Source organism: Folsomia candida, unplaced genomic scaffold, assembly GCF_002217175.1.
Source record: "Folsomia candida strain VU population unplaced genomic scaffold, ASM221717v1 Fcan01_Sc014, whole genome shotgun sequence".
In the NCBI taxonomy this organism is placed as follows: domain Eukaryota; kingdom Metazoa; phylum Arthropoda; class Collembola; order Entomobryomorpha; family Isotomidae; genus Folsomia; species Folsomia candida.
In genome coordinates this window covers 3,937,400-3,960,084 of record NW_019091206.1, presented here as the reverse complement: position 1 = coordinate 3,960,084, position 22,685 = coordinate 3,937,400, and the positions used below count along the sequence as shown (strand labels likewise).

General features: G+C 39.4%; 5 protein-coding genes across 7 annotated transcripts; 3 read left to right on the top strand and 2 right to left on the bottom strand.

The window, feature by feature from the left end:
- Window positions 1-395: 395 nt before the first annotated feature.
- Window positions 396-3,091, bottom strand: LOC110855895 (AP-3 complex subunit mu-1). The gene is made up of 9 exons (XM_022104304.2): window positions 2,862-3,091; window positions 2,601-2,785; window positions 2,380-2,492; window positions 2,163-2,284; window positions 1,912-2,071; window positions 1,701-1,814; window positions 1,464-1,634; window positions 1,082-1,240; window positions 396-1,005 (listed from the first exon to the last, which is right to left on the bottom strand). The coding sequence occupies exons 1-9, from the start codon at window positions 2,894-2,896 to the stop codon at window positions 820-822; spliced, it is 1,245 nt and encodes a 414-aa protein (XP_021959996.1). The 5' UTR covers window positions 2,897-3,091; the 3' UTR covers window positions 396-819.
- A 154-nt stretch (window positions 3,092-3,245) lies between these two features.
- Window positions 3,246-6,177, top strand: LOC110855994. The gene is made up of 6 exons (XM_022104434.2): window positions 3,246-3,577; window positions 3,680-4,361; window positions 4,467-4,556; window positions 4,622-4,731; window positions 4,790-5,005; window positions 5,119-6,177. Exons 2-6 carry the CDS (start codon window positions 3,707-3,709, stop codon window positions 5,734-5,736), a joined length of 1,689 nt encoding a protein of 562 aa, XP_021960126.1. The 5' UTR covers window positions 3,246-3,577; window positions 3,680-3,706; the 3' UTR covers window positions 5,737-6,177.
- Window positions 6,178-10,543: 4,366 nt separating this feature from the next.
- Window positions 10,544-13,482, top strand: LOC110855934 (septin-2). 2 transcript variants are annotated; one of them, XM_022104363.2, is made up of 10 exons: window positions 10,544-10,799; window positions 10,929-11,028; window positions 11,095-11,286; window positions 11,703-11,826; window positions 11,892-12,026; window positions 12,123-12,199; window positions 12,272-12,379; window positions 12,506-12,558; window positions 12,639-12,791; window positions 12,873-13,482. In XM_022104363.2, the coding sequence occupies exons 1-10, from the start codon at window positions 10,776-10,778 to the stop codon at window positions 13,092-13,094; spliced, it is 1,188 nt and encodes a 395-aa protein (XP_021960055.1). In that variant the 5' UTR covers window positions 10,544-10,775; the 3' UTR covers window positions 13,095-13,482. The 2 variants fall into 2 exon arrangements, with proteins under 2 accessions (XP_021960055.1, XP_021960056.1); XM_022104364.2 differs by having other exon boundaries at window positions 10,549-10,799; window positions 11,095-11,181.
- Window positions 11,335-14,539, bottom strand: LOC110855935 (gametocyte-specific factor 1). Of its 2 annotated transcripts, XR_002548529.2 has the most exons (4): window positions 13,927-14,539; window positions 13,709-13,850; window positions 13,520-13,637; window positions 11,335-11,559 (listed from the first exon to the last, which is right to left on the bottom strand). XR_002548529.2 is itself a non-coding variant. In XM_022104366.2 (3 exons), exons 1-3 carry the CDS (start codon window positions 14,074-14,076, stop codon window positions 13,522-13,524), a joined length of 408 nt encoding a protein of 135 aa, XP_021960058.1. In that variant the 5' UTR covers window positions 14,077-14,528; the 3' UTR covers window positions 13,121-13,521. The 2 variants fall into 2 exon arrangements, 1 of the variants encoding a protein (XP_021960058.1); XM_022104366.2 differs by lacking the exon at window positions 11,335-11,559 and having other exon boundaries at window positions 13,121-13,637; window positions 13,927-14,528.
- Window positions 14,540-14,865: 326 nt separating this feature from the next.
- Window positions 14,866-22,640, top strand: LOC110855954 (DDB1- and CUL4-associated factor 11). The gene is made up of 14 exons (XM_022104391.2): window positions 14,866-15,210; window positions 15,333-15,692; window positions 15,750-15,870; window positions 15,964-16,053; window positions 16,154-16,316; window positions 16,385-16,487; window positions 16,639-16,682; window positions 16,753-16,934; window positions 20,951-21,043; window positions 21,130-21,188; window positions 21,274-21,461; window positions 21,552-21,747; window positions 21,826-21,892; window positions 22,023-22,640. Exons 2-14 carry the CDS (start codon window positions 15,409-15,411, stop codon window positions 22,209-22,211), a joined length of 1,779 nt encoding a protein of 592 aa, XP_021960083.1. The 5' UTR covers window positions 14,866-15,210; window positions 15,333-15,408; the 3' UTR covers window positions 22,212-22,640.
- Window positions 22,641-22,685: the final 45 nt, after the last annotated feature.

Sequence of the window (22,685 nt, the reverse complement as noted above, 5' to 3'; positions counted from 1 at the left end):
TACTTGATTTCAAGTCTGACTTTGTTAGAATGGTCCACACACGAGAACAGTTTCAAAGAGATAGTTGGCTGGAAGCCCATGCAAAAATAATTTCCACTTATTTAGTGACTTCCCCATAATAAACACTTCTCCCACATCTTGAAAATGCCAATTACAGAATTAGGCTCTGAGATAATCACAATTGTATCGTCAGCTTGAATTACAGCCAGGTTTCTATCCTTATCGCAGTTTCAGAACTCGCCTGGGAAGTTGAGAAAGTGCATGGGAAGGAAGCAGTCTGAGTGAAAGCACTTTAGTGAAAGTGAGAATGTCGAGCCATCTTGCGTACAATGTGCTTAAAAATCAGCATATGAAATCTTGACTTGCTTTAAAACTCTAAGGCCTTTTTACACGAATAAGTACTTTAATTGTCGCAAAACTTAAAGTTGTGGGGAAATACATTTTTTATAATGAGCCATGTAAATCATGTTTGGATAAACATTTTACAGAAGTTCAATTATTGTTCCTTAGAACTTGAGCAAAATCAAACCAAACTGTATGTCACTGCGATAAATTATAAAAAGTGTGTCATCTGGTCATCCGGCTTGATATACAATACACAGCATAACAAAACTTTTACACAAATGTATGTACAATAATCGAATAGTGATGGTCTACGGGAGACCCTTTAATTTTATGCACCAGAAACCCGTTACACACATTCCATAAGAAATAAGATAAATAATAAATATCATATAGTATGAATGCAGGTCATGTTTTTCGAGGACCGGATGGGTAAGTAGTATTTTGATCAGCATAGCAAAAACAGCAACAGGCTTATCACAGGCGGAATTGATATTTGCCCGCCTTTGTGATATATTTGACCCCTTTGAAAGGTCGATACTTTTCCCCGTACATGTCCAGTCGGCTCACCTTCAAACCCGACACGGCCATCTGATTGATCACAAAATGGACCGTAACAGTTGGATTTGCTTCCACCGGACCAGCCCCGGCCCCTAAACTTATCTATAGAGGTAGTAATGAACGCAATTAGTTTATCATGTTAGATTATTAGTAGTCTAACTATTGATTTATTAATTACCGATCCCTTGATGTTAGGCAACTTCGTAATGTCAATTTTTCCCACGTCCCAGTGAAACACTTTACTGACAGGGTCAAAGGTATACCGTCCTTGGGAAGCCGTCAAGTTGCAATTAGCTACAGATTTTGGCATGGGGATTTCCAGGGACACTTCCTCCACCTTTAAGAAGTCACACTATCAATTATAATGTTCACTGACACACTAACAAAATGCGCGTTTAAAGTTAGCTTTATTAACTACTCCATTTAAACTAAATATACCAATACTTTACAAAATCATCTAGTACGTATGTATGCATGTTTAATAATCATGTAAATCGCAAATTCACTCGTCATAAACTCTGATATGCATATATATAAGTGAATAAAATAATTGTACGTACCTGTCGCCCCATGGTCTGCTTCGGCCCAACTGTGATGTCCAGCTTCCCCTCTCGGAATGAAATATAGTGTTTGAGGTAGATTGGAATGGCCACGATGCTCTGCGAACTGATATGGTAGGAAATTAGACGAAAGTTTCCATCAGGGGGGATAAATGACAACACCTTTTCATTCTATTAACGAATAATTAGTTATGAATATTTTAGCGTATCGAATAAATCACAATGTCAGCTACCAACCTCCCAACGTTTGAATCGAATGCAAGGGTGCAAGCTTAGATCGTCTAGCGATCTCGGGTTAACAAAAGTCATGGTTAGATCTGGCATCCCACTTAGCTTAATACAACAATCGATCTGAAAATATTTATAAGTACAAACATCCGCAATTTAGAGAGACTTATATTTTACATTTGGTATGATTTTTACTGTGTGTGCTTAAACAGTGACTCACATATCCTTGAATTTCTGCAAATACAGTGGATCCATTCTTATCAATGATAGCATCCACTTCTTCAATTACATCGAAATATGCCTCGTTATTAGCATATTTGACTCCGGATCTTCTCCATGGAATGTTTGATAATTGTCCAGAAGGCAGAGTGCAGCTCACACTGAAAGACGGCACACAAAAACAATGATAGATGACCTGTTTCACACAATCAGCTAAAAAGCTACATTATATGTGCAGAAAAACTAAATCACTTTGTTTTCCCAGTGACCGTGTTGGCAATTGTTCGAAGAATGTTTGGAGGTTTGATTAGTTCCTTCAATATGTTAGATTCCGTAGCAAGAGGAAACCCGTTATCCAACATTTCGTCCAACAGCTACACAGAGAATAAAACAAACAATCAGTTACCAAGTCCTAGTTTTGCTTTTAGCGTTCAAAATGTCGTAATGTATTATGTATTTGCATATATACCTCATAAATGATAACGTAGTGCTCTTTAATTATAGTCTCGTTGCATTCGCCGAAGTAATCTTCAAAAATATCCACGACGCGGTGTAGAAATTCCAGCACAAAGAGGGGTGCGACTATGATTGTAATCAGAATTACATTTGTTTAAAAATATATCTACATACACCTTTACGCAGTTTAATATTTATCTGATAAATTTTATCCTATGCCGGCGACGACGATACCTTCCGTTGTAGTGGTTGCGACAAAGTAGAGATTGTTCCTGAAAATGGTGATGAGGTAGTGGTGTGGCGTAGCTACGACGGGTGGCATGTCGACAGGCGAGGAAATTTTCTTCTGTTCCTCGAAAAAGTAGTCGCATACGGAACGGGAGATTACTGACTTCCAATGCTTCTCCATAAACACGTCTCTGCGGTCAAAAGAAATAAATCAATACCGAATTAAACTAATTGCTTATTAAAATTATTGCACTATTTAGTATTTACCCAGAGACATTGATGATAAAAAGACTGTGAATCATGATCGACTTTACGGCGATATCCCAAATTTGCAATGGTGGTGTTACTCGCGTACGACTAGACCGTACAAGTATTTACATGTCCTAACAATTGTTCAATTTCCGAGAGAACTTTGGATTGGAACACAAAATTAGTTGACGATAGTGATAATGTTGACTTTGTCCAAGTGCTGAACTGAAACACACTGTGTCTACTGTAAGTTGAGTTCAACACTTGGACTATGTTGACTTGTTGACAGTGGACTGACACGAGGGTTGTGCGGATCATATGCGAAGAGAAAGTGAACATGTGTTGCCCCAGCCCAATCTGCAAGGCGGTCCGTGGACGTGTGTACATTTGCACAGCTCCCCAGAGGACACAAAGTCATAAAACCTTGGGAGGGAGGACCACCAACGCGAAAGTGGGAGCGATCTGAACACACCATCACACCCACCACCCACTTCTCGTCCTCAGCTCACTCAAAACTTGGTCAGACCTGTGGACGAACCAGTTCTTTTCGGTTCTTTTCATCGAATCAATGTAGTAAACATTGCACTGTAAACAAAAAATCGTCATCTGACTGACTTCATAAACCAACGATGTTAATTGACAAAAGTTTGACCAATTGGTGAATGAATTTAGACACTGATTGATTACTTCTAATTTATATATCAAATATATGAACTAATCGTGATTCAGGCAAGGTGAGTGTTAAAAAAGTATGATTAATTCGTATTAGTCTATGCTGACTACCTCAGGTTCCGTACTTCAAAATTATGGCGTATTTTTTATGTGGCGTTTCATAGGTGTACTTGTTTCCTGCATTTGAAACTATGGATTCATCTCAACCCACTGAAGTAGCAGATCCGCACAGTCTTGACGACCTTGATCTGGGTGACGACCAGGACCCGACAGGAGAAGAAGTGCCCCAGATTAAGCAAGAGGTTGAGGAGGATTCCCCTCGAGCAGATGGAGATGAGGAGGCAGCAGAAGAGGACGACGATAATTTGCATGGCGTTCATGCTCCTGGAATGTTATTCAAACCTGTAATTGAGAACATTCTCTCGTCGTCCTCCGAGGAGGAGGAAGACGAAGACGATGACGACGAATCTGAAGAATCAGTCTCCGAATTTGAAGAGGAAGACAACCCGTCGTCATCCTCCTTTCATCATCACCACAATGGCGGTTCTACCTTATCAACAAGCCTTTATGGATCAACGACATTACACCCCTTCGCATCACCCACTGCAGTTCACATACCAATGACCATGACCAGGTTGTGTCCCTCTTCTCATCCAGTCCCCAAATTTATAGACTCCTCTGGTGAAAGGAAGAAGCGAGAGGCGTTCACCCTCCAACAAAAGTTAGAAGTTCTAAAGTTCCTCGAGACGCACAGTGTAAATGCTACGTCAAGATTTTATAAAGTTGATCCAAAGTCAATCCGTCTCTGGAGGTCACAAAAAAACAAAATTGAAATTACGGTCCAGGGTAACTCATTATTTATTGCACTATGCAATGCCTATGCATTGACTGTAGTTGTAAAATAACTCACAAATTAACAACAAATCAATTTCATATAACCTATTGTTGCAGAAGAGTTGATGGCACTACAACAACAAGGTGAAACGGATGGAATCACTCCGAGGAAGAGGATTTCTGGAGCTGGGAGAAAAAAACGAAATAGTACGAGAGCGAGACATATAAATTGTACATTCACTGTCACGTTTTTATTTTATTATTGTTTTCAGATAAAGTGATTGTTGAGATTGAAGAAAACCCAAACAAGCGACATCGTCGGACCATCAAGCTCTCCGACAAAGTAGAGATTATCAGACTGATTGAAAACGGACAGACTCAGGTATTTTTATTGACGTATAATTACTTAAGGAAAGGTATTTATAGTGATCAGTATGTAGAGTGATGTGGCCCGTTCCCTCGGAATTTCGCAATCCACGGTCCAAACTATCTGGAGCAATAAGGGCGACATTTTGGATAGGAATCTGTGCCCCAAGAAAAAACGGAAAAATCTCCACTGGAAAAAGTACTCTATCATCGACACTGCACTCTTCAATTGGGTCCGCCAATGCCGAGAGTCGGCAGTCACATTGGACACTAAAATGCTTCAGGATAAGGTCAGATAATCCTACTTATTTGTAATCCTATTCTATATTGATATAGTATCCCGAAATAAATATTGCGTTATTATTCATGCAATTCATCAACAACTACTTATATATACTTCCAGGCCGTGGAGTATGCAGAGTACTACAAGCAACCGGAATTCAAAGCGCAAACCACTCGGTGGATCGATGTGTTCAAGAGGCGACACTCTCTGATGAGTGAGTTAGATCGTCAGGATCGACTTCAACTCGCAGCAGCGGCATCCCTGAGTTTAGAACAACATACATTGGGTCAACTCACAGCCATAAATAACCACACCCACCTCACCCACCACCATCATCACCAGCAGCTCAGCCATCTCAACAGCCCGTCGGTCAATAATAACAATCATCACGATCTCGTTCCTGACTTTGATCTTCCCTCACTCATGGCAGGGTTGTATCCTCCTGATTCCACACCTCCCAACTCGTCATCCTCGAATCCCCTTCAACAACAGCATGTTCCTTCTCAGCCAATTCTTAGCTTTAACTCTCATCTCCCCGCAATGCCTGTCGTCGGAGGGCCGGTTACCACGTGTGATGCGATGAAATACGTGGAACTCATCAGGGCCTGGATCTCATCTACTTTCGGCGACAATGAAGAAATTCTTAACAACCATCTGAATGCAATTGAGAATGCAGTGCTTAAAAGAAGAATGACAGAGATGATGGCTCCCACCAATAATCAACCCCCGCATCGGTGATAGATTATGTTATATAATTTATATAAGATGGGAACCCAATTAAGATTAAGTAGTCAGATAAAAATAAAAATAATAGAACATATTTCTTCTGTAGTGTTTTTGTGTCAGACTCCCAAAACTCCTTCTCACTATTTATAACTAAAAAAATAGTATCAATCAATCTTCAGTCATTAAGTAAGTCATGATAATAATAATACACTGTAATGTTCTCTCCGCTTCCAATCAGGGCATGTTACGTAATTTATAACGGCCACATGACCAGTCTGTACTTTAATTGCAAAGACTTTTAATTATGTATCCAATTGCAGTTGGTCTGCTTTGCTATATAGTATCAATTTGGAACATTTATATTCTAATTTGTTGTTGTTAAATATTACGATATTTAAGAAAATAAATGTGGACTTTTCCATTGAGCCAATAAAATGTAAGTTATGCATAATGCATGCCTTCATGTATTTCGGACTATTTCGGGTACCTTTTGAAGAATTTTCATATTAATAGTATGGGTCAAATGAGGAGTTAAGTTCGAAGATGGGCGAAATCGGTCAAGTGGTGGGTGGGGTGTTATGCACCAAAATTTCAGAATTGTAGTAGAAAGGGGTGGACCATACCGATTTTTAGAAATTGTCTTAAAAAGATGAAATTCGGTATGGTGATACTTAATGGTTTCTTATCGAAGTATATGAAGTTAAAAGCAAGCAAAGTGGAATCAGAGTAGCCCTAGCGAGTAACCCATACCGCTTTCTAACAGTTGCTATTTTAAAACTTGGAAGCTGATATTAGAGACATTTGTCATATTGTACCAAAGTGAAATTGCAAGTCATAACGACTGAATTATTATTTTTAAGGACCCAGTAGGGTCCATATCTCGCAATCAAAATGTTGCATGATTCGACCATGGACCATGTACTATAAAAAAATTGGTCCATCGATGGACCATGGAACATGGACCAATTTATTGTGAGCTATGATAGGGTCACCCCTACTGGTTTGGAAAATAGACGTAGAATAAATAAACCGTTACAACGAATGTTACCACCAAAAAGAAGTCTGTCGAAGTTTAATGGAAATCGGACGAGAAATGGCGAAACTATGGCATGGCGACGAAATTTGGCGAAAACAAGGGGGTGGCGGTGAGTGTGACCTTGCGACATGTCGATACCACCAAAAAGAAGTCTCTGTCGAAGTTTGATGGAAATCGGACGAGAAATGGCGAAATTATGGAATGGCGACGAAATTTGGCGAAAACAAGGGGGTGGCGGTGAGTGTGACCTTGCGACATGTCGATACCACCAAAAAGAAGTCTCTGTCTAAAGTTGATGGAAATCGGACGAAAAATGGCGAAATTATGGCATGGCGACGAAATTTGGCGAAGTGGGCGATGAGTGTGACCTTGCGACATGTTGATAACACCAAAAATAAGTCTCTGTCGAAGTTTGATGCAAATCGGACGAGAAATGGCGAAGTTATGGCATGGCGACGAAATTTGGCGAAAACAAGGTGGTGGCGATGAGTGTGACCTTGCGACATGTTGATAACACCAAAAATAAGTCTCTGTCGAAGTTTGATGGAAATCAGACGAGAAATGGCGAAATTATTGGCGAAAACAAGGTGGTGGCGGCGGGTGGGACCTTGCGACATGTCAACAACACGAATAAGAAGCATTGTGCCAAATTTCATGCAAATCGGACGAGAAATGGCGAAATTATGACATGGTGACAAAGGTTGCATGCGATCAAAGGTTGCATGCGGTTGCATGTTCCATGCCATGCATTTATAAGGGGGGAGCTGTTAGCCGCCCTAAGAAGGGCGTTTCCAGAGCACACGACGAGGACGTCGCTCCCTCGTGCTCCACGCGGGCGGGCCCCCACTTGCGCCCTGAGGCGCAAGGGGGGTCTACCTCCACAGACCGGGAAAGCCATGCCCACGTCACCGCCTCTGCAACCGCGTTCCCCTAGGGGGCCCGTCTGACCCTCGCCTTACGAGGTGGGAGCGCACCCGTAAATCGGCCCTCATTAAGGCTTCGAACTCGGGAACCCGGCCGGCCCCAAGGGGAGTGCAAGCTAAAGAGCCCGGTCACCCAACGGTTGGAGGTAGAGAGCCCCTCTCACTTGCCAAGCGCCACCCGCACTTTTGGCAAGCCCCGCCGGCTCCCTACCCGGTGAGTCTGCTGGGTGGGAGGAGCATTGGAGGGGGGACCTTCCCGTAAGGCTCTCCCCTTGCAGCGTTGCTCCCCCGGACCACCCCTCCAACGGGAAGAGAGTCGGGGCTGTGGGACAAACCACGGGTGGACCCGACTCCCCAGAGAGGCAGGGCGGTCCAGGGGCGCAGCTGCAATGGGGAGCTCACCCAGGGACACGCGTCCCCCACGAGCGCCTCCCGCAGACTAAAAAAATTGCGGAACGGAACTTGTACTAGGCAACTTTGTCCCCCTAACCACAAACTGGGGTCACTTTTGCAAGGACAAGTTGCAATGACCTGACCTGAAACTGGTCAAATCAGCCTATTTTTTAGTCGTAGGGCAGTATGATCTTGCATTTTGTGCATTAAAACTTTCAAAAAGGTCAGTGGGGGTTTTCAAAAGGAGGGGTGGCTTATGGCTGATATGCCAATATCTACATGTCCACATGTTCCGTGTTTACAATTGTTACAAATAATTCAATTAATTATATCAACGTTGTTGGGGGTGGGAAAATATCGATTCTTATAGTTTTTTGGTCGCTGATTTCGAATCTGAGGTCAGTTTTAGGCCTTTTAAGATGGCCTTATAGATTTACCAAGATGTCTGTCTGTCCGTCCGTCTGTGCGTCCGTCTGTGCGCACGATAACTCTCTTTAAACAAAAGCTATCGACTTGAAATTTTGCACACTTCATCTTCGGGTCAAAAGTAAGGATGAGTTCGGAGATGGGCATGATCGGCCAAGTAGTTGGCCGGTGGGGGTCATTACTATCCAAATGCGTTGCCCTTAACTACCAAGAACCTTTAGAGCAGGTTAAATTATTTAAGTGCAAGTAAAATATTTGTAGCTTGAAAAATATCTATAGTAATAATTTTCAGTAATTTTAGTATGAAGATTGCGACTGACCTCAAAGCGTTTAAATTGGAATGGAGTTTCAGAAATTTTAAACCTGGGAGACCCGATAGGGTGACCCGACGGATTTCTAAAATTTGTAGTACGTAGTTGAAATTTGGAACAAAGGTTGCTAGTGGATTGTAACAGAAAAAACTGAATTTAGGTTGGAAAAATTTTAATCTTGATGGACCCTATGGGGTGACCCATACTGATTTTTCAAAATCGTCATATCGAAGTGAAATTTGGGAGAATGTGAGCCCAAAATTTCGGGGTCGGGTTCGGGTTCCGACTAAGAACCCGAAACCCGAACCAACAAGAACTTTTTGCCACAACGAATACGAAAACATTAAAAAAGAAAATAAAGTGTTAACCACACTTGCTACGACGGTTATGCTGCAGTAATTCATTAAATAATTCAAATTTTTAATTGTCGTAACTTCTTTTCACAAGTGTCTTCAATTAGTGTTATGGTTTGAATATTGAAATAAAATATATTTTTTTATCAAAAATTTGCTAAATAGTTAGCTTGAGCTTACTTTAATATTGGAAACTGTTGGATAAAATGATCTAATATTAGGTATTTAGGTTAGCTATTTCAAGTAGCCTTTCATAACGGATGTTTATGGCACCGACTTTATTGGACCTTTGTACAGTGTCAGCTCATTCTTAGCATTCCCATTCTTGGGAGAAGGATTTAGCACTTTCTTTCTATTTAGGTCAGACACTTTGGAAAGTGTCGTGAGGAACAGTTTCATACATTTATTAATACATATTCTATTACTCATGATGTCTATATAATCATGTTGCATGTTGACAATAAATTATCAGTCGATTGGCAACCGTCGTGTTGTATCGTTGTTCATTATTTACCACAGAAACTTGAAACTGAAAATCATTTTCAGTTTTCAACTGATTTAAAAATTTCTGAATGTCACGGAAAGCCATTATCCATGGTCGATTTTTTGAGATTGCATTATTATGGTCGAGGAATTAAGATTCACATTTTAAAATGCGTTATGTACTTATGCAGAAATGTGCTTAATTATAATTCCTCGGTCATATTTACAGAAGTATTGTTTGTTTGAAACCTTTAGGCTAAAAAGCCAGTCACCCCTTAAAGTTAAAATATATTCGGTTTTTCGGGTTCGGGTTTCGGATTTGATCCGCCAGTTCGGGTTCGGATCCTTGCAAACGGGTTTCGGGTTCTTCGGGTTCGGGTTGCCCTCAAGTTTCGGATCAGTAGTATCGGGTTCGGGTTTCGGATTTGCAAGAACCCGACCCGTGAGAAACACTAATACCCATCTTCGAACTCGGTCGTTGCCCAGATGCATGTCTGTATCAAATTTGGTAAAAATCAGCCTACTCCTTCGAGAGTTATGGAAAGACAGACAGACGGACAGGTCGATTACATAAGCCCTAGTTCGGGCTAAAAATTATATGCCAATCGTTCATTAGAGTCTGGCTTTTATGTAATAATGCCGTCTTAAAAGGCCCCGCGAAGTTGCTTGGAGTAGGTTTTTCGATTGCGACATCATGGGAAGGGTCACATGCCTATTGTATGAGAGATAAAATGTGTAGCATACTTCGGTAATAGTTTAGCATATTGTTATAAGTCATGTATACTATAATATTTATTTATGAGCTACTAGATGTAGTGAGAAAAGTGATAACATGATCAGTAGTCCTCCAACGAGATGACTGGTTCAAGCCCATGGAATAGCAATGCTATTATCTATAGCAAGCACATCCTTATACCAGATCGCTCATATATAGTTCAAGCCAGCCGCAAAAAATACACATTTTTCAGCGGTTGTCGGCAGTTGAGTTTTCTAAACAGAAAGCAGACTCTGGTTCTTTCCTCAATTTCCGTTCTTTTTATCATCATCCTTCCTCAATTTCAGTTTACCGTCCTTATTTTATAGTGTCAGCCCATAGCTCATACTTTATTTCAACGACTTATTAAAGATGTCCAGTGAAGTCAAATCCGGGGTAAGTCAAGGTCACCTCAGTCTTTCGAACCAGATTATGTAGTATTCAAGTTCTGAAGTTCAGAATCTGAACTATTTGTTTACATTTTGCATTAAAATCATCAACTTATTTGTTTACTTATTTGCGCAGAATGAGCATCCACAAAGTTATGTCGGTTTCGCAAACTTACCCAACCAAGTTCACAGAAAATCGGTCAAAAAGGGCTTCGAGTTTACCCTGATGGTTGTCGGTAGGTCTTTTTTTAGGTTTTAAGCTATGTATTTGACACTCACATTTGGCATTGTTTTGTGCATAGGTGAGTCAGGGCTGGGAAAATCGACGTTGGTCAACAGTTTATTTCTCGCAGACCTTTATTCCGACAGAAAAATTCCAGATGCCAAAGGTAATGGACACCACGCCAACGGGACAGTGGGCGTGGTGGGCAACGGTTATAGACCAACGACAGGGGCAAGAAATGGTCCTGAACTCACTTCGCAACAACTTTTAGGTTTTTATCTAGTTCCATTTATTCATAAATTCGAAACGCTGCATTATCTTGTTTTTTTTACTTATTTATTTAATATTTATTTTTTTGCCTAAATTTGTACTACTTTTAGATTTTTGCTTATTTTAATGCTCACACTAATGGAAGCAATAATTCGGATGATTTCCATTCAAGGCTGCGTAGAGAATGACTTTCTTGCTCCTTCATGTACTTATTGGATTTGCTATGGTTTGGACAATTACTGCATAATGGGTTGATAGTTTCGTGTGTCGTGCCCTAAAACAATCATAATTGTTTGAAACTATTTTCATTTTCCTGTATTATTTGCTGTTAAAATTGAGCAATAAGTTACTCACTGCATGTACCTACACTATCTGTACTAATTATTTAGAGCATAACTTTGATATCATTTCTAATAGAAAAGTTTCACAAGAATGTGAAAATCAGTGCCAAAACAGTAGAGATTGAAGAACGAGGTGTTAAACTGCGACTGACCGTTGTCGACACTCCAGGATTTGGCGACGCCATCAACAATGAGGACAGGTTCGCATGTTTTGTTCAAACGTGTCCGCAGTAACGTAATTTAAAGTAATATCAATGTATTATAGTTTTCAGTCAATTGTCAAGTATATCGACGACCAATTTGAGAAATTTTTTCACGGAGAAAGAGGCTTAAATCGGCGAAACATTACAGACAGTCGTGTCCACTGTTGTTTTTATTTCATTTCACCCTTTGGCCGTGGGTGAGTATCTAATCTATGTCTAGTATTTCCTTAGCCCAACGACCACCAATAATAACACCCTATTTGAGAAAAATTGATGGAACAACGTTTTTTCAGCCTTAAGCCTCTGGACATCCAGTTTATGAGACAATTGCACCAGAAGGTAAATATCGTGCCAGTCATATCGCGAGCAGGTAGGATAATGAATTGATTATGCATAACCCTTACCACCCAGTATACGGGTTTATAATATTACATCTACATAGATGCGTTGACAAAGAAGGAAGTCGATGATTTGAAGAAACAAATTCGACGTGAGATTAACGATGAAGGGATCAAGGTATATACTTTGCCGGAGGTAGATGAAGATGAAGGTAGGTGTATATTTTATTTACTACCCTTTCAAATTGGGCTAATAATTAGAAAGTTAAGAATTATTATTAACTTGCTAACATTACAAAAAATAAAACTTGGTTTCTTGACTTGTACACTTGAAACAGACCAGGAATACAAGGAAGAGGTTCGGCAAATGAAGGAAGCTATGCCTTTCGCTGTGAGTGATTTTATTATAGTTTTAAACTACTGTCAAAACAGTACCATTAAAATTAAGTACGATATATTTGTACTATGTAGGTAGCTGGTTCTACGACCAGCATTGAAGCGAAGGGGAAGAAACTTCGTGGTCGCGTGTATCCTTGGGGAGTGGTTGAAATTGAAAATCCGGAGCATTCTGATTTTATTAAGTTACGGAACATGCTGATAACCCACATGCAAGACTTGCAAGAGGTGAGTTATTCGGATTTATTTACTATTTACTAATATTTAGTTAAAATATTAATAAATAAAATCTTAAACTACTACTATTAGGTCACACAAGAAGTACATTATGAGAACTATCGTCTTCAGAAATTGGCCGAAGAGGCTCGTGCCGGACAGGCTGAACTAATTTTGGACCATCATGCAGGAGATACTGCTACGGACAAGGAGAAAATGAAACGAATGTTGGAAGAGAAGGAATCAGAATTGAGAAAAATGCAAGAAATGATGGCTAAAATGAAAGCGGAAATGAGCATGAACTCTTCGAAATAACTTTCTCGCAAACTTCAACGAAACGATTGGCCACATCGTATATTGTCCTTATAAGTTTTACCAGATCTTAAAATGTCCCAACCGCTTTTTATAATTTTGTACGCTTTTTTTACAGAGTTGTGCATGCATACCAATGTTTTACTATTACATCTATACGCTTGTTCTCGTTCTAGTGGTTTTCACATAATCATTAATTGTTATTATAAAATATTGTGCCTACATATATTTCTTAATTCTCAGGACATACATACATACATTTAGAGTGTGGACTTGTCTAAACAGATTGATTTAGCTTCCAAATGTCAATAACAAAACTAAAGTGAACTATTTCTACTTTCATAATTAATTAATAATGAGTAATAAATTAAAGACATTAAGCACTATGCAATACACTTTGATGAAATGAAATTATTGAGAAACAGAACCTTTACAACATCTCCCGTTTCCATTCATCGTCAAGTTGTAACATTTCTTCCGTCTTTTCATCCTTGAAGATGACCTTGTTAACGCTTGGGTCTACTTTGTAACTTTGAATATTCTCATCTGGAAAATGTCCACACAAGCAATACATAAGTTTATAATGATTACCATAAAGAATTAAGATTAAGACGTACTTTTTCCACTCATGACCCTGGTGAGGCTAAATATCTGATATTCTTGGCATGTTTTCAAGTGGTCATCCAACTGCTCCCTGTGACACCGATGAAGTGAATTGTACGGACAGGTCACAAATTTTGCGGCTAACTCGGGGTTTTTCTTTGTAAGTCGCCAAAGTCAAGAGTCAAGCTCGAATTGTAATTATTATGAAGATTTGAAATGAATTGGTACCTACCTGAGCACAGGTGATGACGTGGAGGAGAAGACGTCGATAGGGCATGATATGTTTGGGATTGTATGGACAAGCCACCCGGTCCTCGATTGACCCTCTCCAGCTGGACATCCAGCAGTGTTGCGATTTTTCAAAATTTTTAGGCCTCCCCATCTCAATTAAGTATTTAATTACTGAGGATTAATAAAGTGGGAGACTGAATTCAAGAAAAAAATGTCTATCGTCATTATGTATATACTTGATGAATTTGATGAAAGAGGACTGGTTGACTAATTGACTCAGACTGACTGGCTGACTGAATCAGTCACACACAGTGAAACTCACTCACTTTCTCGTCGTCTTTTTCACATTCGTTCGTAAAAACCGTGGTCAAACTTTCTTTTCGTGTGTAGATGGTGATGATTGTGACGACGATGATCATCGAAATTTCTTTCCTGGTAATTCTTTGAACCTAGTAACTGGCATTTAGGGTGGAACTTAGTAAGTTGTGTGAACTAAAAGCTTTTTTGATGTTAAGTTGCTTGAGACAATTACTGCTGATGGTCAGAATAGTTACAAATGTAAGTATCGAGTTCGTTGCGGAATATTCTTGAAGCAAATTCATATGTTTGGAGTTTCTGACCAAAATGAAAAGAGCATGCAGTGCTTGTGAATGTTCCAAATGAGAATCGTAGGCTGGTTGTATGAAAATCTCGGATATCGATACATATTACTGAAAGATTTTTTTGCAATATCCTACGAATTCATCAGATTTGTTAATTTGGTTTAGAATGATTAGAAGAAAATCAATAAATATGTTTTTCTGTTGAATTACAAGTTGGACGTTTCAATCATTTAGTAAAAGTTAGTAGCATTAGCAATAATTATGCAATCTCCGATCACGCAAGTGTCTCATTGATTGAGATTTGTATGGAATTGGGAAGCGGACTGGCTGATTTTAGCAGAGAGTACGCTACGCATATCACTCTCCGCTACAGCTGAACATACAGAATTAATACGAATACGACTTTTGCGAATGGGACAAAAACAAGGACATTCACCATTCGTTCGTACTATACATTTCCATACCGAACCGTGTGACTTCACAATGCACAATTAAATTCTAGCGTGATTTTGTATTTTATTTCTCGGCACAGTTAAGAAAACCTAGTTGATTTGGAAAACTCTATTTTCGAGAATTTCTGGTTATTTTGATTCCCATATAATTAATTAATGTGATGATGGCGACGTGACCTACGGCGTGAATTTAATTACCCCCACCCAGCTTAGGTTAGGTGACAACAGAAGGTAAGATTGACGAAACCGTTTCCTTAGAAGGTCATCCTTCACTAGATGTCATATTTCCTCTTGTCTGTCTAGTAGTATTAATAATAGTAATAATTGATCTTGTGTCTTGTTGCAATTATTAGGGAGGAGGAAGTAGGTGGCTTTGCGTGGCAACAAACGACGACGGCGACGACTCATCATCACCTCGAGGAATCCCTCATGGGCTCAAACAACAGTGCGTCGAGAGGATTGACGACACAGGGAATTGACGGCTCAAATATTTCGAACAATTCCTCGACCTCCACGAGCAGGGCTACTGCTGCTGCACATCAGTACAATACGAGGAGCAGCAGAGGGGTGGTCAACGACAATAATAATATCGCTGTTGCGGAAGAAGAAGCTATGGAATCCGAATCAGACTCGGACTCTGGTGCGGACAACGGGACGAGCACTAGACGAATTACCGAGGATTTAATCTCAGTGTTTCAAGTCCTGATTCGCAAGTATGCAAATCTTATAATGAATGGTTACATTAAATAAATTGTACTTTCACTTTGCAGTGGCCAAATTCACATAATGAGTTCTGAAGAGGATTCAGGAGATGAGAGTTATTCTCCAACGGCAAACAGAAAAGTGGTTGCTCCACGATCAGATTATGCAGTGGATACTAGCGTCCTTGAAGTAAGTCTCTAGTCTCTGCATTTTCTCTTGGAAAGTGTAAGTTGCTCTATCTCCTATTTGATGTCTAATAACACTTATTTAATTGCGCGTTAGAAAAATGACCTGAAGTTAACAATGGGAAATGACATTGCGGGAAATGAGCAGGGGGACTTTTCACTACCTCGCCTTTTGGCGTCACGTGAGGTTGTTCATTAGTTTATTACTGTTTATATATAAATTATCCTCGAATTAGGGGTGGTAGTTTAGTTTCATGACAGTAACTATATTCGTGTGTAATTTGCAGATGGGCAACATCTCTCGTTTCAGTGGCTTTGATAAACCGCACCGCAACCGCCTCAGTGAAACATTTCTTCCAAATACAATAAATCGTGTGGCTAATTATGGATATAAAGCCTTTTGTGGAACATATTCTAAAAAAGGCGACATTTTCTTGTGTGCATCTCAAGGTATGAACATACTATATACTCAAGATATTAACAGGCAACTTGTTATCATCGTTCTGTGCTTCTTTCAGATCGAGCTATTCGCATTTACGACACAACGAATGGAAGATTTTCAAAGTTCAAAAAGATTATGGCGAGAGATGTTGGATGGTCTGTCCTTGACACTGCGTTTAGGTGATTACAAAATCCATTGTGGTTGAATTTCGGAAAGAATCATTCCTTCTTCGCTATTTTTTCTTGAATTGTCAACATACAACCGACACTTTTCACATATATTTCTTAATTATTCTTACTCCTCAATTCTACGTTTTGATTATTCTCGCAGCCCGGACGGACGATCTGTTATATATTCAAGTTGGAGTGAATCATGTATGATTTTAGATCAATTTGGTTAAAGATGTAAAGCTAAATTAACAGAACTTGCAATATTTACCTGCAGTGCATTTATGCAACATATACGGTGACGTGGATCGACACGAGGCCCTTTCTCTCTGCCCAGACAATAGACGCTTCTGCATTTTTTCATTGGCGTTTTCCGATGATGGAAGTGAGATTTTAGGAGGTGCCAACGATGGATACCTCTACATGTACAATCTTGAACACAACACTAGGGTTTTAAAGGTAGTCATTTAATGTAATGTTATTTTTTTGGTGTTGTTTTTCTTAGTGAGGCAAATACCTAACAACAAAAATTACTAAGTATGCAGTTACTATCGTTAAAAAAAGTGTAATTTTACGATATCTTAGCCATTTCTCAACCGATTTGGATAAAATTTTGCACAGATCATTTTGAGCAAATTTAAAAAAGTTTATCGATTCGACCTAGCGAATTTTTGATTTTTACCCGAGTTATTAACCAAAATGTACCCTTAGCAACACATTTATATTTATAGTTAATTACTGGCATATCGCAGCGAGAAACCAATTGCACAAAGAAGGGTACCTGGTTTCGATGGTCCCCTGGGCCACGCCCCCTTGATTTTAATTATAATTCCTGGGCCACTGGTAAAATTCGCAATTTTGGGGAACTTTGGCATGCATAGTAACTTGTAACTTGGGGAAATAATTTTAAATATCAAAAAAAATATTTATTCTCTGCTCTTCTCATATACATTGAAAAATTTTCCATTGTGGCGTGACATTTTAACCACCCTGTATATGAATATATGTGCAACGAACAGGTTACATTGTAATGACGAATGGAGAATTTAACGAAGGTGACAATATTGAAAAAGATTACAGAGAGGAAGGAATGCATATAACTATGAATTTTAAACTGGCACTCAACACTTACACATGAAATGCACAACATTATTATAAAAAATTATAAAACTGGTAACTTTAACACTCCACACAGAATTTAAATAAAAATGCACATTATTATTCATCGTCGTCCTCCTCAAGAAGGTCCCAAGTGTCATCTTCTTAAGATCATCAATAGACAAAATTGGAAAGTTCGCCAAATCAGCTTCAGTTGGTGCAGTCCAAATAATTTGTTTTCTGAGCAGGCCGTTGTCCTTGATCAGCATCTCTAACGTGTTGGCTCGATCCATGTCACCAATTACTTCATTGATTATGTAGTCTTCATTTTCTGGGGACTTTCTAAACCTAGTCCCGTATTTGTTGTGGATGGCACAAGCAATTCGAAAAAACATTGCTATTTTTGGCAGGTAGGTGGCTTGAATAATGGAGTCGAAGAACCGGAAGCGAAGCTTAATTTGACCATTGACTACCTCCACGATTAACCGGAGCATTGTCACTTTTCTTGACTGGTTCGCTTCGTCTGCTGAGAATTGAGTCTTCCCTTTAAGTAATTCCGGCATGTACACGAGCCCTCAATTTCTCCACAAAGTCTCGAAATCCTCTGTCAAGGATAAATACGTCGCCCGGCTGAAGAAGAATGAGAAGTGTACCCGCCCCTGCACGATTAACGATCTTCTCTAAAATATTTGCGTCGTTATTTTTGAAATCTGAAAACCAGGGTCCATCGGCGTCCAAAATATATCCATCAGCAAAGACAATAAGCATGGGCTTGACTAAATTCCTGAACTTGTGGAGTGAGAATGTCTTCCTCTGGACTTCAAAATTCGATGGCTTTTGTATATTCAAATAGGTTGCATCACAGGTAACGTGCAAGGATTTCGGTGGAGTGTCCAGAATACGATGGTAAAACTCGGAATCGTGACTTTCTGCCATTTCTCTGTTTAGATGCATTTCACCGCATCCAAGATTGTATGGAACAAACTCGCGATCCAAGACTTCGGCGACACGGGTAATTGTTTCACTTACTCGCTGCTGCCCATCGATTCCAAACAGTAGTGCCAAAACTTTCTGTGGTAAATCGAGACGCATCTTCATCAGAAACAATGCCAGTGCATTCTCAACGCTTCTGTTGCTGCTGGAATGGATGTGATGTCGACATATTTCTAATAATTCCAAAAATTGGTCACGAGTTACACCAAGAAGTAGATGGTAATCTTCTGGTTTGATGTGAGAATTTTTCCCAAAATCCAGGATGGTGACCTTGTTATCAATGTGCTTGAGGAGTTGAGCTATCCATTTTGTTATATCTGGACCAGATAATTCAAAACTTTGCTTGTCTGCAGTTATTTGAATGAGCGCTTCATTTGTGAATTGGTTATTCTCGAGATGAGATGCACAAGTCCTATTTTTGGGAGGGATGTAAATATAGTGACGTTGTAGTACTTGAAGAATGGCTGAATCTGGCACACGTTTCCTTCCAGTAACTGACTTGCAAATGAAGCATCTCCGTTCACTTTTTGACACGGTTGGGATATCAATTTTGGCATGATTGCTTAGTAGGGATATCTGCAGTATAATTAGTCAAAATCATTACTGATCTTTAATAATCGAGCTTAAGTAAAATAGTGTACTACAAACCGATTGGGTAGATGAAAAGCTGATGGACAGGGAGGTCTGACTATTGACTGTTAAACTGGAGTCCAAAGAGGATTGAGATGTCGACGCCACGCTGCTTGGCTCCTGCGATTCCTCAATCGTGCTGCAGGTATCGGCTACGCATAAATCAGAGACGGTTGGAACAGCTAATCGTGAAGATTTGGATAGTGCAGTTCGATAATCCTGAAAACCGTTCCTTTCGTAATCAAAGCGCAGTCTTGCGTGGCAGGATTTGCAAATAAGGTCGGTGGGGGTAAAACTTTTCCCAGTGTGACCAAGCTTCATCGTCACGATGTCCCACAGCAATTTCTCGTTGGGACCAACTCCCCCAATCGCTCTGCTCCATTGGTTCGAAGAAATCCGTCTCTCACAACAGCTACATTTTCCATGTCCACTGCGGTGCACTTCATGGGCCTAAAATTAAAAAATAAGTAGATACTTATATAAATAATTATAAAATCTAGTGCTTCTCACAGTGACATCAATGTGTGGACTTCGACGTCTACGTGTAATGGTGGCGCTCTTGACATGGGAAAGGTCCACTCGCCTTTTTCTCCCATTCGAAGTTCGCAGTCTTCGATTTTTCCCCATTGGTCCAGACTCGTGAAGGCCGTGCCACGGTGGACGTTCTAAAAACATAAACATTATGATCACGACTGGCGAATATAATTTGCATCGCGTTTACCTCTTGTTAAGTTGACAGTGACCAACTCCGCGACAGTGCTGGTAAACAAGTTTTCCGGTTGTCGTTGTTGCTGGTTTACGCTGCGCGGTGGCGTCGACACGGGCGAAAGGCTCTCCGACAAGAATTTGTTGAGAAGAGAGTTGAGTTGATAAGCTGGGACTCAAGAATGACGAAATCTTGTCGCAACGGAATTTGCCAATGTCCAAGCAGATGTAAATATATATGTAAACATTGGTTGAAAACCATCCGCTTTTGTTTGTTATTTTGTTTTTTGGTCATTTAATCACTGATGACAACAAAAATATGCCTTATTTTAAGAATTTGTGCACCGATTTTTACACAAACCCAAAGTTACCCAACTCCAGTCGACTTTGTGGCAAATCGGTGACAGGGATCATCTTTATTTTTTCATACCAAATACTCGGATAGTTGATTTATGCAGCAAAATTAACATCATCGAAATGAGATCATGCAAACGCTTGTTTTTTTAAAGTGATCATTTAACCCCCAATTTCGACCCAAAAATGGGCGAAATCGTGCTCATGCGAATGCCAATTGGAAAAATATGGTGATAGGGATCAGGCTATTTTTTTCGTGATCTCAACATGGATAGTTGTACTATGCAATGGTGCAAAAATTGGGGTTCTAGCGGTTTGCAAACGCTTGGCCAAAATGACCATGAAAATAGGTACCCTTCTTTTAGAGTAAATTTTTGTGCAAATTTTAAGTGTAGTACGATCAAAATCGGTTCATAAATGACGAAGTTTTTCATATGAGATGTACAAAAAACGGGATGAATAAAATAGAAACACCATTGACAACAAAACATCCAAAAAACTATTAATTACAAGTATTAAATAAACAAGGTCTCAAAAAGATGAAAATCTTAGTAAGGCAATTGCTGTTCCGGAAAATTGCTTTAATATCTGCAGTTGCGCCAAGCCTCACTAAGATTCCCATCTTTTTGGGACCGCTGCTTGTTGGGTGAATTTATCTGAACTCTGAAAATGAATAAAATTCTGGATATTTGTAGCTGGAGGCACACGAAGACGATTTAAACACAGTGGCATTTGCCGACCAGTCTACTAACATACTGTTTAGTGCAGCTGACGATGGATTGTGCAAAGTATAATTTTTTGAATTCACTGATATTAGAAATTTTGAAAAAATGCAATGACCATATTACAATAATTATTGCAATTTAATAAATAGGTGTGGGACCGTCGTACTCTACGAGAAAGTGATCCGCATCCCGTGGGAGTTCTTGCTGGGTTTGTTTGTTTTGCATGTTTATTATCGCTATTCTTATATTATGACCCTGTAAAAAGTTTTATTTGACTTATTTGGATATTGCAGTCATATAGATGGGATTACATTTATTGATTCGAAAGGGGATGGAAGATATTTGATAACTAATTCCAAAGACCAGTCCATAAAATTGTGGGATATGCGCGTATTTGCTTCAGAAGATGCTATTCAAAACACCAAGCGACTTGTCGCTGATCAAAATTGGGACTATAGATGGCAAAGAGTTCCGAAAAAGTGTATGTGATGAGTCGTTATGCAAAGTTAAACGTATGTAGATTAACTTGGTTAGCATAGTACTCAAGTTTTGTGTTTGATTTTGGGTATAGTATGCGTCCCTCGCAAACCGATTGAAGGAGATGTCAGCGTAATGACATACCGTGGACATAGCGTGCTGAACACACTGATTCGATGTCGATTTTCGCCAGCGTACTCCACAGGACAACGATACATTTATACAGGGTGTGCTGCAGGAAGAGTTGTCATATATGACTTACTGACTGGAAAGATACAATCAATCTTGAGGTTGTTATTAGCCTTGGTTTTTATTAGCACTGCGTTAAGAGTAGAATTGACTATTAATATATTAATTTGACAATGTAGAGGTCACCGTAGCTGTGTTCGAGACGTTTCCTGGCATCCAGAACGGCCAGAAATCGTCAGCACGTCGGTATGTACATATGTCGTCGTTTTTTGTTATATTTCATATTATATTTATTATGAACATATGCTACTGCATTTTTTGATTCGTAAGAAATTGTACAATTAACATATTAATTAGTTAACGCCGATAATTTTAGTGGGACAATACGGTCGGACTCTGGACTTACGAAGGAAACCATGCTTTGGAATCGGATGAAGAAGCCATCTCGGAGTTGGAAGTTTCGGATAATCACTCCTGCAAAAGATTCAACAGTGGCTTAAGGCGAAGTACACGTTTAGCTGAGAAACGAGCCAGAAGGGCAGAACGACCGACGATGGCGAACTAAACCTGTGATAAACCTATGCATCATCTGTACAATATTCTGTCTCTTAAAAGACTCCTACCAAAGATTCAACATATTAATTACTAACGATTACTTCAATGTTTTATGATATTGGATCTACTAGGTCATCTAATATGATAGTCTATATGTATACACATACCAACAGCAACCTTTTTATGAAATCTATGCAAGTATTTAATAATCACCGTAATATTCATCGTTAATGTGTATCATTTCTAAACTTGGTGATACTTTATATTTATATATGCAAATTATTCTTCGTGCGAATTAATAGTAACGTGCTGTTTGCTTGTGAGATATTAGATATACACGATGAATCGTTATTAAACATCGACATACTTATATTATTATTGTTTTCCTGTAAACATCGAATTCTGGCATACGCATAAATACATACGTTCATTTACTAAATTGAAGTTCATAAACCTCATTTGTTCACTGATTGACTATGCAATT

Coding starts and splice junctions, on each gene's coding strand:
- LOC110855934 (XM_022104363.2), top strand. CDS start 10,776: ATGTCCAGTGAAGTCAAATCCGGG. Junction 11,827..11,891: donor GCCATCAACAATGAGGACAG/GTTCGCATGTTT, acceptor AATGTATTATAG/TTTTCAGTCAATTGTCAAGT. Junction 12,792..12,872: donor ACATGCAAGACTTGCAAGAG/GTGAGTTATTCG, acceptor TACTACTATTAG/GTCACACAAGAAGTACATTA.
- LOC110855895 (XM_022104304.2), bottom strand. CDS start 2,896: ATGATTCACAGTCTTTTTATCATCAATGTCTCTGG. Junction 2,493..2,600: donor CGCAACCACTACAACGGAAG/GTATCGTCGTCG, acceptor TTACAATCATAG/TCGCACCCCTCTTTGTGCTG. Junction 1,815..1,911: donor TTGCAGAAATTCAAGGATAT/GTGAGTCACTGT, acceptor AAATATTTTCAG/ATCGATTGTTGTATTAAGCT.
- LOC110855935 (XM_022104366.2), bottom strand. CDS start 14,076: ATGGGGAGGCCTAAAAATTTTGAAAAATCGCAACACTGCTGGATGTCC. Junction 13,851..13,926: donor ACGTCATCACCTGTGCTCAG/GTAGGTACCAAT, acceptor CGACTTACAAAG/AAAAACCCCGAGTTAGCCGC. Junction 13,638..13,708: donor CAGGGTCATGAGTGGAAAAA/GTACGTCTTAAT, acceptor GACATTTTCCAG/ATGAGAATATTCAAAGTTAC.
- LOC110855954 (XM_022104391.2), top strand. CDS start 15,409: ATGGGCTCAAACAACAGTGCGTCGAGAGGATTGACGACACAGGGAATT. Junction 15,871..15,963: donor TGGATACTAGCGTCCTTGAA/GTAAGTCTCTAG, acceptor ATTGCGCGTTAG/AAAAATGACCTGAAGTTAAC. Junction 16,317..16,384: donor TTTCTTGTGTGCATCTCAAG/GTATGAACATAC, acceptor TGCTTCTTTCAG/ATCGAGCTATTCGCATTTAC.
- LOC110855994 (XM_022104434.2), top strand. CDS start 3,707: ATGGATTCATCTCAACCCACTGAAGTAGCAGATCCGCACAGTCTTGAC. Junction 4,732..4,789: donor TTGAAAACGGACAGACTCAG/GTATTTTTATTG, acceptor ATCAGTATGTAG/AGTGATGTGGCCCGTTCCCT. Junction 5,006..5,118: donor CTAAAATGCTTCAGGATAAG/GTCAGATAATCC, acceptor ATATACTTCCAG/GCCGTGGAGTATGCAGAGTA.